The sequence below is a fragment of the Gymnoscopelus microlampas genome (assembly GCF_963454915.1).
Source record: "Gymnoscopelus microlampas genome assembly, chromosome: 7".
In the NCBI taxonomy this organism is placed as follows: domain Eukaryota; kingdom Metazoa; phylum Chordata; class Actinopteri; order Myctophiformes; family Myctophidae; genus Gymnoscopelus; species Gymnoscopelus microlampas.
This window is the reverse complement of record NC_139944.1, coordinates 58,088,192-58,105,518: the sequence shown is the minus strand read 5'-3', so window position 1 is coordinate 58,105,518 and position 17,327 is coordinate 58,088,192. Positions and strand designations below refer to the sequence as shown.

Below are 17,327 nucleotides of genomic sequence, written 5' to 3'. Positions count from 1 at the left end.
AGTGGAGGAAAGGCCGACAACACCTTCACTGGATTCATGCTGTTTACCACCTAGTGTGTGTGTGTGTGTGTGTGTGTGTGTGTGTGTGTGTGTGTGTGTGTGTGTGTGTGTGTGTGTGTGTGCAGTGGCGTGCACAGACATTTTGAGGGGCAGGTGCCCAAGTAAAAAAAAAGGGCACCTTGCGCACCTTTTGTTTACTTGGTCTGCTATTTTTTCCCCTCTACACCTATACCTCTTTGCCAAAAATAGCCGATCTACAAGCCCACAACGCCTCGCAGCGCGAGGCGTTGTGGGCTTGTAGATCTGCTATTTTTGGCTTAAGTTCTCCTCAGAAAAGGGATGCTAGGTTTCGAGTGGTTATGGTAAAAAGAAAAATCATATCACATAAAGATTTGGTGGACCCCCTGTAGTAACTCTGAGGACCCCCTGTTGAAGACCCCTGCTGTAAACTGGGAAAAAAAAACTTTTTTTTTTTTTTTTCTCAAAAGGGCACTTCTGGTCAAGAGGGCAAAGGGCAGGTTGCTCTACCACTACCTAGAGTCTATCTGTGCACGTCCCTGTGTGTGTGTGTGTGTGTGTGTGTGTGTGTGTGTGTGTGTGTGTGTGTGTGTGTGTGTGTGTGTGTGTGTGTGTGTGTGTGTGTGTGTGTGTGGTTATACAAATGTGTGTATGTGTGTCAACCTCTCATCTACGAGAGTTCCAGTCCCGGCGCCACGGGGGTCCCTGAGGGGTCCTGGCACCTTCAGTTTCAAATTGTGCCCCTTCAGTTTATTTTGAAAAAAACCCCCGGTAAAATCAGGCAAAAATAAGAATTAAATAACATAAGCCTAACCTAACCCTAACCCTAAAACCGAAATAAAGTAACAAAAGAACGCCGGTTATTGGGCGCAAAAGCGTGCCTGGTGTGCACCCTCACAATTTTCAACTGCACCCTCAGTCATTTCATCCTGGCGCCGGGCCTGGAGAGTTCTAACGTCTTTGTTAGAATTTCAAATGCAGTTTTTAGCATCTTTGTTAGCTTTCCCGTTGCTTGTTTTCTTTTTTTGTGTTAACAACATTGTTTTCATTGTTCTATCGCCCTCGGCCTGACATCATGGTCAAACATTTACACATTTACCAAACATAGAATTACAATCAAACAGCCGGCTTATGAATAGCAGACAGCATGGTGGACGGAGGCCTGGAGTGTGATGGATGAGATTAGGAGTTTACCAGGTCACCATATCACACTGTTTATCCATAACTTCTATTCCTCTGTCATAATGCATAATGGATGAGATTAGGTCAAAGGTCACACTGTTTATCCATAACTTCTATTCCTCTGTCATAATGCATAATGGATGAGATTAGGTCAAAGGTCACACTGTTTATCCATAACTTCTATTGCTCTGTCATAATGCATGCAAATGATTGTAAAATAATAAAGGCTAAATAATTCATGGCTTCTATTATCTACATCATTCAGTGGGTTGTTGCTGATATGACTTCCTGACATTGTGTGATCATTGTCTGATTTAAGCATCTGTCATGTTACATTTCGTCGCCTTGCTAAACTAATGGCATAAGTCATTTTTTAAACGTTTTTCAGGATTTTTTTTTAAAACTGATCCAAAACAAAACTATATGATATTTCTTAATCATTTCACCCAGAATGTTTATAACACATTATGACTATTTAAATAGAAATAACACTGTCTGTCAGTTATGTAACATAAGAGATTTAAATAGGTTTAAATAGGATTAAATCTGCCCCTATTTTGGTCTAAGTCACACTAGGGAGTTAGGCCATTATACTAAAAGGGGAGTGAACAGCACTAAACCTTACATCTACAACTCACCTAACCCCTGCTCATGATGCTAGGATGATACTAGACCTCACACCTAGAACTCACCTAACCCCTACTCGTGATGCTAGGATGATACTAGACCTCACACCTAGGACTCACCTAACCCCTGCTCATGATGCTAGGATGATACTAGACCTCACACCTAGAACTCACCTAACCCCTGCTCATGATGCTAGGATGATACTAGACCTCACACCTAGGACTCACCTAACCCCTGTTCATGATGCTAGGATGATACTAGACCTCACACCTAGGACTCACCTAACCCCTGCTCATGATGCTAGGATGATACTAGACCTCACACCTAGGACTCACCTAACCCCTGCTCATGATGCTAGGATGATACTAGACCTCACACCTAGGACTCACCTAACCCCTGCTCATGATGCTAGGATGATACTAGACCTCACACCTAGCACTCACCTAACCCCTGTTCATGATGCTAGGGTGGGATGGCTCAGGGTAGAGGACGGAGTACAGCAACTTGCAATGGGCCTGGGGCCTATTTCAAAGGAGTTCAACTTAACGCTATGTTACTTTAGCTCTGGTCCATAGAGTTAGAAGGAGTTCTCCTTAACGCCTTAACGATTTTCCTCCCGGTGAAATATTTTATTTTCTGGCCAACAAGTGTATTTGAGACGTGAGGTGGGGGCTCATAGTATTTGAGGTGGGGGGGGGGGGGGGGGGGGGGGGGGCTCAGAGTGTTCCCATTAAGGAAAGTAAGTGAGCTTGAAATGGACTCAACGTTTAAGTGGAGACAGAATTGGTAAGTTTGTTTGAACACTTTTTAATGCAGTTCCACGTTTCAGGGGTTTCATCAGCCCAGTCAGACAGACAGACAGACAGACAGACAGACAGACAGACAGACAGACAGACAGACAGACAGACAGACAGACAGACAGACAGACAGACAGACAGACAGACAGACATTCAGCCCAGTGTGTCAGTAGCTGAGGGAACGGTGAAGATTCCATTCTTGGCGTAGAACGTGTTCTTCACGACGGACGACTTTCCACTCGCTGGAGATCTGTAGTTGACACCGTATTCACCTATGCACACACACACACACACACACACACACACACACACACACACACATACACACACACACACACACACACACACACACACACACACACACATACGGAGATAAGACATCTATTATCTCCGTATTCTATTTTTTTTGTAAATTAATGGCGTACTTCGCCATTCTATGTCACAAAAGTATTCAGATGTCCAATTCCAATTAAAAAATCACACCCTGTGTGAAGGTAGCGGCGCCTTTGAATACATTATGTCATCGATATGTGTTTATAATGTGTTTATAGCCATGTGTCATGTGAAGCTTGACCAATCACTTTGTTGACGGGTCTGACCAATCAGAGCGTCGACGAAAGATAAAGTTAAATTGAGGATCTAACTTTAAATAACTTACCTAGAAGGAGACTTTAGCCAAATAAAAATATATACAAAAAAAAACATGAGGAAATAAAAAATAAACCTTGACATCATAGTGATGTCATGAATAGTCCCCTTGCCTGACAAATCACAACCTTGACGGGCCTGACCAATCAGAACCTTGACGGGCCTGACCAATCAGAACCTTAACGGACTCTTGGATTCTCGATCGTCTCTATCAAACCATTCTGTCATAACGGATGACTGGGTCCCGAACTCAGACTTTCTATACATTCACCCTTCATCTGTTCTTGTATCTTTCTCTTTCTATTCGTCATATTAACTTTAAATAACTTACCTAGACGGAGACTTTAGCCAAATGAATAATAAGATGAAGTCATTGTCATCGTTTATATAGACATCGAATTCTATATTCATGACATCATAGTGATGTCATGAATAGTGACCAATCACAACTTTGGCGCACCTGACCAATCAGAACGTTGACGCACCTGACCAATCAGAACGTTGGCGCACCTGACCAATCAGAACGTTGACGCAAAAGCCAGGCATAGAGGGCTAATATCCGCTCTATACCTAAAGGTATAGAGCGGCTAGCGCCGCTAAAAATATCCATCCATCCATCCATCCATCCTACCTACCATCCATCCATCCTACCTAGTTTACACTTAGTTTATAGTTTATAGTTTATAATTCATACCTAGTTTACACTTAGTTTATATAGTTTATAATTCATACCTAGTTTACACTTAGTTTATATAGTTTATAATTCATACCTAGTTTACACTTAGTTTATATAGTTTATAATTCATACCTAGTTTCCATCCATACTCCCAGGAGGAAATCAGAGGAAAGTCATATTTCTCCTCTGGTCGTTTTTGGTCCCGCCTCTTGAGGTATAGGCTCCGCCCCTTCCCCTGAAGGCCAAAGGGAGATTAGTAGACAGACAGACAGACAGACAGACAGACAGACAGACAGACAGACAGACAGACAGACAGACAGACAGACAGACAGACAGTTGCTAGGGGGATATTGACATGGTACAGGATGTGGTTGCTAGGGGGATATTTACATGGTACAGGATGTGGTTGCTAGGGGGATATTTACATGGTACAGGATGTGGTTGCTAGGGGGATATTTACATGGTACAGGATGTGGTTGCTAGGGGGATATTTACATGGTACAGGATGTGGTTGCTAGGGAGATATTTACATGGTACAGGATGTGGTTGCTAGGGGGATATTTACATGGTACAGGATGTGGTTGCTAGGGGGATATTTACATGGTACAGGATGTGGTTGCTAGGGGGATATTTACATGGTACAGGATGTGGTTGCTAGGGGGATATTTACATGGTACAGGATGTGGTTGCTAGGGGGATATTTACATGGTACAGGATGTGGTTGCTAGGGGGATATTTACATGGTACAGGATGTGGTTGCTAGGGAGATATTTACATGGTACAGGATGTGGTTGCTAGGGGGATATTTACATGGTACAGGATGTGGTTGCTAGGGGGATATTGACATGGTACAGGATGTGGTTGCTAGGGGGATATTTACATGGTACAGGATGTGGTTGCTAGGGGGATATTTACATGGTACAGGATGTGGTTGCTAGGGGGATATTTACATGGTACAGGATGTGGTTGCGAGGGGGATATTTACATGGTACAGGATGTGGTTGCTAGGGGGATATTTACATGGTACAGGATGTGGTTGCTAGGGGGATATTTACATGGTACAGGATGTGGTTGCTAGGGGGATATTGACATGGTACAGGATGTGGTTGCTAGGGGGATATTTACATGGTACAGGATGTGGTTGCTAGGGGGATATTTACATGGTACAGGATGTGGTTGCTAGGGGGAGACACTGGTCTCATCAGTGGAACCTCAGTGAGGTTCCGCCCCACCGTTGCCGCAGCAACAGGAGGAGTCGGGTGGTCTCTGTGCTTCTCTGTTTCCTTGGTAACGGGAGGCAGGACACTCCTGGATGGGGGGGGGGGAACATTGGGACATTATGAATAAAATAAAAACATCTGTTTGCCTTTTAGACTTCACAGTACATATGTGACAAATAACTTAAACATACATAGAAACTATTAACATATTAATAGTTGTGTTGAGTTTACTTAATGTTAAGCTCTAGCTCACTCACTGCTGACTACCGTCCGGCGGTAAGCCATACACTCACTCACATTACCGACCGACATGGTATGGTACATGGTATATGTACCATACCGTGTACCATACCATGTACCATACCATGTACCATACCATGTACCATACCATGTACCATACCATGTACCATACCATGTACCATACCATGTACCATACCATGTACCATACCATGTACCATACCATGTACCATACCGTGTACCATACCGTGTACCATACCGTGTACCATACCGTGTACCATACCATGTACCATACCATGTACCATACCATGTACCATACCATGTACCATACCATGTACCATACCATGTACCATACCATGTACGCCCTAACCGCTCTCCTACCAGGTGTTAGCAGGGGGTCTGGGGGCCAGCAGTCTGGTCTCTCTGGAGGTCTGGTGTCTGGGGATGAAGCAGGTGGGATAGTCTTTGGAGAACCTGCTCTTCCACAGCAGACGACTCATCATCTCCTTGTGGATCTGCTCTCTGTAGCAGTTCTGCTTCTGGGTGGTCATCAGGGTCCTCATCTAGATGGACATGAGAACCACATGAGAACCTCATCTAGATGGACATGAGAACCTCATGAGAACCACATGAGAACCTCATGAGAACCTCATGAGAACCACATCTAGATGGACATGAGAACCTCATGAGAACCACATGAGAACCTCATGAGAACCTCATGAGAACCACATCTAGATGGACATGAGAACCTCATGAGAACCTCATGTAGATGGACATGAGAACCTCATGAGAACCACATGAGAACCTCATGAGAACCTCATGAGAACCACATCTAGATGGACATGAGAACCACATGAGAACCTCATCTAGATGGACATGAGAACCTCATGAGAACCACATGAGAACCTCATGAGAACCTCATGAGAACCACATCTAGATGGACATGAGAACCTCATGAGAACCTCATGTAGATGGACATGAGAACCTCATGAGAACCTCATGTAGATGGACATGAGAACCTCATGAGAACCACATTTAGATGGACATGAGAACCTCATGAGAACCACATTTAGATGGACATGAGAACCACATGAGAACCACATTTAGATGGACATGAGAACCTCATGAGAACCACATTTAGATGGACATGAGAACCACATGCGGCGTAGTTTAGCTTATTTTTGCCAGACCCAGAGGGTCGGCCTACATGAGGCTTTGTCTGTCCCTCTTTCGTCCCTCTTTTGTCCCTCTTTTGTCCATATATGGGCATAAAAGGGACACAGACAGACACATACAGAGATCTATTTTGTCCCTCTTTTCCATCAACCACTAGGGGTCTGGCAGTACCAGGTCTCCTGGTCCTAGTTATAATATAAATGTGAGTGTACTTTCCGGAGACTATTTAGCGTCTGTCTAGCTTTGTTATCCCACAGGGACTTAGTATTCCATTTAAATAGGGATTGGGCAAACAAACAGGGGGAACCAAAACAATAGGCGTGGCCTAGACCGGATCACAGGGGCCATTAATAACTAATACCAGGCTTTCCTCCGAGGTGGAAAGACTGGTAATGCGAGGTTAGTGTCACTACAGCCAGATCCAATACTCCTTCCTCCTCTGTCCTCCGTGTTACGGTGAAACTGGTGACCTGTTGAAATATGTGACCTGTTGTGGCCTTAACGTTTAGGTCATGTGATACGTGGCATAAATGCCACTCGGTTGTTCATCACGCTCCAACATGGACGTTAAGTCCCACAAGATGGTCACACATTTCGGCAGGTCACCAATTTCCTCATAACACCACACTGGAGGAGGCAGAAACGTGCGTCTCTGTGTTTTGTTGGCTTTAAAACAAAGTCACAAACTTTACAGCCAAAAGGCCATAAAGATACAATGAATACAATAGAATATATAATGTATGAATATACAATAGAAGACAAATTGTCCAATTCTTTTTCTGTGCAATAATGTGGGATTTCACCAGCGAACATGTGTGTGTGTGTGTGTGTGTGTGTGTGTGTGTGTGTGTGTGTGTGTGTGTGTGTGTGTGTGTGTGTGTGTGTGTGTGTGTGTGTGTGTACTCCACATTTGTCCCTACCTTTAGTTCTGTCTCTTCTCTTCTCTTCTCTTCTCTTCTCTTCTCTTCTCTTCTCTTCTCTTCTCTTCTCTTCTCTTCTCTTCTCTTCTCTTCTCTTCTCTTCTCTTCTCTTCTCTTCTCTTCTTCAGTGAAAATGAACGGTAGATCAAATGACCCACAACACAGAGAAACATGAGAGGGTCTCTCTCTCTCTCTCTCTCTCTCTCTCTCTCTCTCTCTCTCTCTCTCTCTCTCTCTCTCTCTCTCTCTATTTCACTCGCACGCACGCACGCACACGCACACGCACACACACACACACACACACACACACACACACACACACACACACACACACACACACACACACACACACACACACACACACACACACACAATGATCTACAAGCTCACAAAAACTAAACAAAAAAACCTGATAAAAAGGTATTAAATCGAGGATTAAAATAAAATAATAAGAATAAGATTAAAAACGGCAGGGATTGTTCATAATTGATCACTGATCATCAATAAGTACAGTAATTAAGTACAGTATCAATTAAAACTGTTTAATAATTAACAAATAATAAATGTTTCATAATTAACATTTTGTCCTCCAGTAACCTTTATTCTGAAAATCCGCACAACCGGAAGTTACTTCAGCTCACTCTCGTCAACTTAACGCTCCGCCGGAAGCCGGAAAGTCTTTCTTTCAACTACATCCGGTTCACGGCTCAGTCAGCAGAACGCTCTTCTCTACAGCAGCGCGAGACATTTATTACTCATTATTATTATTAGTATTAGTATTTAATACTATTTAAAGTGTTTATAGTTTACATTAATTAATCAGTTTATTCATAATGTCTGGAAGAGACGGTGAGTTTATTATCAACCTCTGAGTCATGTTCTCTGTGTTAGCATGATGCTAACATGTAGCTCAACGTGTGTCGCATGTTATTAATGTGTTTCATTCATATTCATGTTAACATGATGTTAGTATGTTTAATGTTCATGTTAACATGATGTTTGTATGTTAGTATGTTTAATGTTAACATGATGTTAATATGTTTAATGTTCATGTTAACATGATGTTAGTATGTTTAATGTTCATGTTAACATGATGTTAATATGTTTAATGTTCATGTTAACATGATGTTAGTATGTTTAATGTTCATGTTAACATGATGTTAATATGTTTAACAGGGGGTTAAACATCAGGGGGTCCTCAGCCTAACCAGTTAATACAGCATCAGGGGGTCCCCAGCCTAACCAGTTAATACAGAATCAGGGGGTCCCCAGCATTCAGTTAATACAGCATCAGGGGGTCCCCAGCCTAACCAGTTAATTCAGCATCACAATAATTTTAACCACTTTATCCATTTAAAATGTTGGTTATTAAAAAATATTCACTATTTTTGAATATTTCTGAAAGATACAGAAAATGTTGAATAATGTTGGCCTTTTATTTGAACAAATCTCTTCTGGGGGTCCCTGTGTGGCATGAAACATTCTCTTCTGGGGGTCCCTGTGTGGCATGAAACATTCTCTTCTGGGGGTCCCTGTGTGGCATGAAACATTCTCTTCTGGGGGTCCCTGTGTGGCATGAAACATTGTCAGATGGGGGTCCCTGTGTGACATGAAACATTGTCAGATGGGGGTCCGTGACCAAAATGAAAATAATTCTATTCATATCGATTATTATTAGAATATTTGACAACACCCCTTTTTCCATTTTTTTGCCGTGGGGTTTGTTTGTTTGTTTGTTTGTTTGTTTGTTTGGCTGAAATTGTTCTGGAGAATTGTTTACTTTCATTTGTTATATCAAAAGTCCCTAAAATAAAATTTGGAATGACTTCCTGTAAAGGCAAAATAGAGAATAAATAAATATTACAGCCATACTAGGTATCCTCTAAAATGTAATTATTACTATGGGCAGGGTTAAGATGACAATATAGCCTTTGCAACAGAACTTAAAAAAATATAAATATATATCCATGTTTATTTTGAATATTACATTTTTATCCTACAAACGATTATTAGAATATTCGATTATTCAGACCCAGCCCTAGTCCACGGCCAAATGTCTGTCTGTCTGTCTGTCTGTGTCATGTCATTAACCCATTAACACCTGTCACTTAAGATTTCTTTGGCTATTCAAAAATATCAGATCTACAAGCTCATGGCGCGGCACCGAGTGCCGCGCCATGAGCTTGTAGATCTGATATTTTTTTTGAAAAATCGTGAAAAAATATTTTTTACATTTTTTTTTCAAAATGTTAAGGATTTAGAAAACATTTTTAGAAATCGGCCTCAGGTCTTAATGGGTTTTAATATGGAGGGTTATCATGTTCATATTAATATATATATATATATGTTTCTCTAGGTGGTAAAAAGAAGCCCCTGAAGGCCCCCAAGAAACAGAACAAGGATGTGGATGATGTAAGATACAGTTGATGTAAAATATGCACACAGTGTGCATGATATATTTACACCAGGGTTAAAAATATCAATGGACTGAGACGGTTATAAATATCATATTTAACAGCTTGAACCCCAGCATCCATACTGGGTTCAGCAGCGGCGTCCATTTTGTGGTTCCACAGATCGGAAGCCTTTTTTTTTTTTGGTTCATTCCGAAAATATTCATATTATATTATTATATATATTTTTATACTATTTTTATAGTATTTCAGATTCCATGTGTACGCTCTCTCTTTGACATTAAACATATATAGAAGCAGTGGTATTATAATAGCATATCATACAGTAATATTATTAGTTCTCAACTAGTGGTCCGGGGACCACTATTGGTCCTTGCGGGGGTTCCAGGTGGTCCCCAGCTAAATGATGGAGAGTGTAAAATGTAACCAAATGGACCCTTATAGATCTATAACTCTTTAGAGTGTAAAATGTAACCAAATGGACCCTTATAGATCTATAACTCTTTAGAGTGTAAAATGTAACCAAATGGACCCTTATAGATCTTTAACTCTTTAGAGTGTAAAATGTAACCAAATGGATCCTTAGATCTATAACTATTGAGTGTAAAATGTAACCAAATGGATCCTTAGATCTATAACTATTGAGTGTAAAATGTAACCAAATGGATCCTTAGATCTATAACTATTGAGTGTAAAATGTAACCAAATGGATCCTTATAGATCTATAACTCTAGAGATTGTAAAATGAAACCAAATGGACCCTTACGGGTTCTACTAAGTGTTCTGTACGAGAGTTCTACTAAGTGTAACAGTCTGTTGAAAAATGAAAGTTTGGCCGTTAGTGATGTCATTTTGACAGCATTAATATATATATATATATAAAGCGAACATTTTTAACTTAAATCTTTTTATCTTTACTGTTATCCTAACAGTTTTTTGAAAAAAACGTATGTTGCTATAATATCAGGGGTTCTCAACCTTGATACATAGACTGAAAACTGTGTGTGTGTGTGTGTGTGTGTGTGTGTGTGTGTGTGTGTGTGTGTGTGTGTGTGTGTGTGTGTGTGTGTGTGTGTGGTGTGTGTGGTGTGTGTGTTGTGTAGGACGACATGGCCTTTAAGCAGAAGCAGAAAGACGACCAGAAGGCCATGGAGGCGTTGAAGGCCAAAGCAGCAGGAAAAGGACCTCTTAGTGAGAACAACCTCTTATCTCCATGTTCTTTGTCCTACGTGAAGTAGCAGATCTACAAGCTCGAAACGTGGCACCAAGCGACCCGTGTTGAGCTTGTAGATCTGCTACTTTTGCAATGTTTTAATTGGAATCCAATTTTCCTCCGTAACATAATTTAAAACGTGAAACTAATATATTCTTGGTTCATTTCGCATAAAGTGAAATATTTAAAACCTATGTGTTGTTTTAATCTTGATGACTATGGCATACAGCTCATTAACATATTTTAAATGATCTGGCATATAGAGCACCGAAGTCTGACGTCATTTTACACATCCTAGGTTTGTCTACCTGGTTCGCGGTTTTCCACCCCGTTCTGAATCCCCATAGACGTGTTTAATATCTTTAATATCGCGTCAAAAAAGAACTGTGTTCCAAAAATAAACAAGTGACCCTGACGGTTTGACTCTTATGGATATGAAGCATCAACTGACGGTGAGAAAACATTAATGTTACTTCCGCCGAATGAGTTAAATTTTCTCCAGAAACAGACTGTATCAAAATAATTGACTGACTATTATAAACCATACAGAGCCTCCCTGACAATATCGCCGAAACAGTTTGTTTATTTTTGGACCACAATTCTTATATGAGACGATTCTATGATGACCCAATGTTATTCTCCATAGAGACATTACTTTACGAACCTGGGGATGAACGAGTGATGTCAGGACTTCTGCACTCTATTACATTACATTACATTACAGTCATTTAGCAGACGCTTTTACCAAAGCTACTTACAATAAGTGCATTCAACACAGGTAGGGAACTAAACTACTAATCACCAGAAGTCTGAAGTGAATTCTCTTCTAAAACAAGCAACTAAGAGTATACCTAATAAGTGCAATATATCAGCTACCTACTTTATTAAACTGATGAGACAAAATAGGAAAATCAAATGAGCAAGAGCTAAAACAAATAAGTGTATCAAATAAACAAGATCCAATAAAACAAGAGTTCATACAAATAATTGACAACAAGTAGGCAATGCGTTCCTGTGTCATCAAGCTGGTAAATGCACAGCGAGGATTTGCAGAAACTAAAGCTAGTTTAATTTCGTTTTTTACGGCCCGTCTTTGAACATATAAATATGTGCTCCATGCACACGCTGTGTATTGCACTTTACATTTAATGTGGCTTCATTTCAAATTGTGGAGGAGGCAGAGCAAACCTCTGTAACTTTGTTCTCTCTCCTCTTCTCTTTATTTCATTTATTTAAACATTATAGACACATTATAAACCTCTGTAACTTTGTTCTCTCTCCTCTTCTCTTTATTACATTTATTTGAACATTATAAACACATTATAAACCTCTGTAACTTTGTTCTCTCTCCTCTTCTCTTTATTACATTTATTTAAACATTATAAACACATTATAAACCTCTGTAACTTTGTTCTCTCTCCTCTTCTCTTTATTACATTTATTTAAACATTATAGACACATTATAAACCTCTGTAACTTTGTTCTCTCTCCTCTTCTCTTTATTACATTTATTTAAACATTATAGACACATTATAAACCTCTGTAACTTTGTTCTCTCTCCTCTTCTCTTTATTACATTTATTTAAACATTATAAACACATTATATACCTCTGTAACTTTGTTCTCTCTCCTCTTCTCTTTATTACATTTATTTAAACATTATAAACACATTATAAACCTCTGTAACTTTGTTCTCTCTCCTCTTCTCTTTATTACATTTATTTAAACATTATAAACACATTGTAAACCTCTGTAACTTTGTTCTCTCTCCTCTTCTCTTTATTTCATTTATTTAAACATTATAAACACATTATAAACCTCTGTAACTTTGTTCTCTCTCCTCTTCTCTTTATTTACATTTATTTAAACATTATAAACACATTATAAACCTCTGTAACTTTGTTCTCTCTCCTCTTCTCTTTATTACATTTATTTTTCATCTGCAGCGTCAGGTGGAATCAAGAAATCAGGCAAGAAGTGAAGATGTGAAGATGATGCTGACTTTGCTCCAGAGTTCCTTTTACCCCTAGTTTCTGCCCACATCATGCCCATGTTATGCCCACATGATGCCCACATCATGCCCATGTTTTGCCCATGTTATGCCCACGTTATGCCCACATCATGCCCACACTGATGCCCACATGATGCCCACATCATGCCCACATGATGCCCACATCATGCCCACATGATGCCCGTCTGGTTGCCAGGATAAACCAGCCCCTCTGATCCTAAGCCCACACCCTGCCCTTACTGTACGTACATGTATGACCCCTCCCAGCCCAACATGCAGATCTACATACATAAATAAGTATGACTGAACATTAAGTTTGTTTAGTTATGTCACAAAGGAAAGTGTTACAACAAGAATAATTACATGGAGACGTTAGTGTATAAATTAATGATCTGTTCCAACACACATGTTCTACCAAAACCTGCTAAATGACTTCTGATGATGATGATGTGCACCGAAAACATCTGATCTACATTACCAGTGGATGGGATGTTTTTCATGCTGGCCACTAAGGTATATATCAGGCTTAACTCTGTGGGTCTTAAACTCCTCCTTATCAGAACACGTATGGATCCATGTTCAGTTTGTAATGTATGTATGTATGAACAACATTCACATCCTGTCCTGTTTTATTCATCTTTATTTAAAGTGTTTAAGAGGCAGAAACTGAACCACCTGGGCTTTAGTTGAAATTAGTTTTTGTTGTTGTAAAGCAGATACCGTATCAATAAAACGTTTTTTTTTGTATTTACTGCGTGGTGTATATATATATTTTTTAATTCATTAACCTATGATATCCCGTACAAGTGTGGAAAATACATTCCTGAGCTGTTATCTATTAGTGCTGCGGTGTAACTGAAAATAGACGATCTATAAGCGCTGTGAGCTTGTAGATCGGCTATTTTAGAAACGGCCTAAGTAATAAGAAAGGGCTTCATTGGTCGGGGAGTAAAGGGGTTCCACAGGGCCGCGCCTCGAGCCAAATGTATGCTGCTCCGGTGCTTCTGTAGAGGAACTGGTTACTGTGAAGGAGGAAGGTACTGGAGAAACAGTTTGTAATTACAGGCTAACAAACATAACGTGACAACATTTAGATGTCAGTACGTCTTCATCGGGTCGAGCTTAAAGGAGAATTTCACCCAACGTTTTTCTTAGCTTTTTTTATAATGTTATGATAGCCTAGCACGAGTGACACAGTAGCAACATGTCATAACTCCATCCTGGGTCCACCGCAGATAAAGACCCTCTCCCTATGGGACTTGCTCTGAATCGGGTATTTTATTTTATTTTATTTTTTTTTCGTGTGAGATCTGATGTTAATAGTGAGAGAACGCTATGAGAATATAATAATAATAATAATATAATATAGAGAATGCTATGTAACGTGTTTATCTTGAATGTCCTCCAACGTAAGTCTCTCTTTTGCAACTCTTCCGGTTTGGGCGGAAGTTAATTGGTTAATGTGTTTTTTCTTTTTGTTGTATAAAACCTAAATCTACAAAGTAACTCGTAACTAAAGTTTTCAATTAATGGATGTTAGAGTTGGAGTACAAATATCAAGTATTGAAACATGGAAATACTTAAGTAAAAGCACCTTGAGATTGTTGTTATGTACACTTAGAATAAATGTACTTAGTTACTGTCCTCCACTGTGACGACTGCAGTCAGAAACCTCAAAACAAGTATAGTGTTTAGACGGATGCCAGGTTCATCTGTTGACCTCCTGACATCCTATAGTATCAATTTACACATGTATAGGATATTTATTTTTGATAGTATATTGTTGAGACAGATTCGACAATTCAGGTTCATTGTTTACCTGTGATCCGAGTTTACTGAGACACTACACTGTCTCTGTATTCTATGATCCTATAGTTTACTGAGACACTACACTGTCTCTGTATTCTATGATCCTATAGTTTACTGAGACACTACACTGTCTCTGTATTTTATGATCCTATAGTTTACTGAGACACTACACTGTCTCTGTATTCTATGATCCTATACTTTACTGAGACACTACACTGTCTCTGTATTCTATGATCCTATAGTTTACTGAGACACTACACTGTCTCTGTGTATTCTATGATCCTATAGTTTACTGAGACACTACACTGTCTCTGTATTCTATGATCCTATAGTTTACTGAGACACTACACTGTCTCTGTATTCTATGATCCTATAGTTTACTGAGACACTACACTGTCTCTGTATTCTATGATCCTATAGTTTACTGAGACACTACACTGTCTCTGTATTCTATGATCCTATAGTTTACTGAGACACTACACTGTCTCTCTGTATTCTATGATCCTATAGTTTACTGAGACACTACACTGTCTCTGTATTCTATGATCCTATAGTTTACTGAGAAACTACACTGTCTCTGTATTCTATGATCCTATAGTTTACTGAGACACTACACTGTCTCTGTATTCTATGATCCTATAGTTTACTGAGACACTACACTGTCTCTCTGTATTCTATGATCCTATAGTTTACTGAGACACTACACTGTCTCTGTATTCTATGATCCTATAGTTTACTGAGACACTACACTGTCTCTGTATTCTATGATCCTATAGTTTACTGAGACACTACACTGTCTCTGTATTCTATGATCCTATAGTTTACTGAGACACTACACTGTCTCTGTATTCTATGATCCTATAGTTTACTGAGACACTACACCGTCTCTGTATTCTATGATCCTATAGTTTACTGAGACACTACACTGTCTCTGTATTCTATGATCCTATAGTTTACTGAGACACTACACTGTCTGTATTCTATGATCCTATACTAAGTTTACTTATGTCTTCATATAACACCCAATGAATGGTCTGATAAATGGTGGGTAGGTCAGTATGTCTCCTACTTTGCCCATTCAATGGTCTGAGAAACCGTGATAATCTCCTATTCAATGCATTGATAGCATCCAAATGGGGTTCTGGTTCCTCTTGATGGACATGGTAGTCTCTCTGGTTCCTCTTGATGGACATGGTAGTCAGGGGCGTGCACAGACATTTTGAGGGGCAGGTGCTCAAGTAAATTATACTTTTTTTGTTTACTTGGTCTGCTCTTTTTTCCCCTCTACACCTATACCTCTTTGCCAAAAATAGCAGATCTACAAGCTCACAACGCCTCGCAGCGCGAGGCGTTGTGAGCTTGTAGATCTGCTATTTTTGGCTAAAGTTCTCCTCAGAAAAGGGATGCTAGGTTTTGAGTGGTTATGGTAAAAAGAAAAATCACATCACATAAAGATTTGGCGGACCGCCTGTAGTAACTCTGAGGACCCCCTAGGGGTCCCGGACCCCCTGTTGAAGACCCCTGCTGTAAACTGGGCACACTTCAAAAGGGCACTTCTGGTCAAGAGGGCAAAGGGCAGGTTGCTCTAGCACCACCTAGAGTCTATCTGTGCACGTCCCTGATGGTAGTCTCCACAGAGGAATATCTTCTGCTCTGGGACAATAGACCCCTTAACAGACGACGTCACACTGATAAGAACCAGTATGCGTGCAACCAGTATGCGCGCAATGAAACCCATTCTATCAGGTCTCGCTAGGACGCGCCTCACTAGCCAACACACAAGAGGGGGTTGGGGTGTGCTGAAACCAGCGCAGCCCGAAATAACAGGTTGGGAATTGATTGCGTGAAGCAATCACCTGTGCGTCCAGTCTCAATGTTAGTAAACAAATAATTGGTCTATGTGTCCAACAAAGTGGATTCTTCTTTGTGCCACAAACACCTGAGATGAAAGGGATGGCGTCATAGATGTGAGCTTTTGTGGGATGGTTCCTCCATGAAAGGTTCTGGATATTGACATGAAGAATGGATCAATTGTTTTACGTCACACTCCAGGCAACCTACACTCCACATTTGGGCCAAAGTTTGGGGGGAACATACAAATACATACTCTATATTGATCCTACCTCGCAGCGGTGGAAAAAGTAGCCTATACTCACATTTTTACTTTAGTAAAAGTATCATGGCATGTATATAGGGATGAAGAGGTTAATTTGTGTTTTATAATAATCAAAATCTACAAAGTAACTAAAGTTTTCTAATAATTGTAGTGGAGTAAACGTACAATATTTGCCTCTGAGATGTCGAGTGTTTTCTTTTTTTCTATGAAAATAACCAAAGTGATAGAACTTGCACAAAGACAAGTTTTACATTTGTTTCTCT

General features: G+C 40.1%; 3 protein-coding genes across 3 annotated transcripts in view; 2 read left to right on the top strand and 1 right to left on the bottom strand.

The window, feature by feature from the left end:
• Nucleotides 1-1,441, top strand: part of c1qb (complement component 1, q subcomponent, B chain) — a 6,467-nt gene extending 5,026 nt beyond the window's left edge. Inside the window, exons 5-6 of the mRNA XM_084062460.1 lie at nt 1-82; nt 653-1,441. The exon at nt 1-82 is cut by the window's left edge and continues 153 nt beyond it. Of these exons, the coding sequence (XP_083918586.1) occupies nt 1-54 (54 nt within the window). The 3' untranslated portion in view covers nt 55-82; nt 653-1,441. The remainder of the gene's footprint in view (nt 83-652) is intronic.
• A 1,336-nt stretch (nt 1,442-2,777) lies between these two features.
• LOC311048691 (protein SPMIP1) lies at nt 2,778-5,968 on the bottom strand (the record flags this gene model as incomplete). Its single annotated transcript, XM_084061953.1, has 4 exons — nt 2,778-2,896; nt 4,081-4,183; nt 5,109-5,256; nt 5,787-5,968. 4 exons carry the CDS (start codon nt 5,966-5,968, stop codon nt 2,778-2,780), a joined length of 552 nt encoding a protein of 183 aa, XP_083918079.1.
• Nucleotides 5,969-8,193: 2,225 nt separating this feature from the next.
• LOC311048712 (translation machinery-associated protein 7) lies at nt 8,194-13,886 on the top strand. Its single transcript, XM_084061981.1, has 4 exons — nt 8,194-8,350; nt 9,858-9,913; nt 11,019-11,106; nt 13,075-13,886. The coding sequence occupies exons 1-4, from the start codon at nt 8,335-8,337 to the stop codon at nt 13,107-13,109; spliced, it is 195 nt and encodes a 64-aa protein (XP_083918107.1). The 5' UTR covers nt 8,194-8,334; the 3' UTR covers nt 13,110-13,886.
• The last annotated feature ends 3,441 nt before the right edge of the window (nt 13,887-17,327 follow it).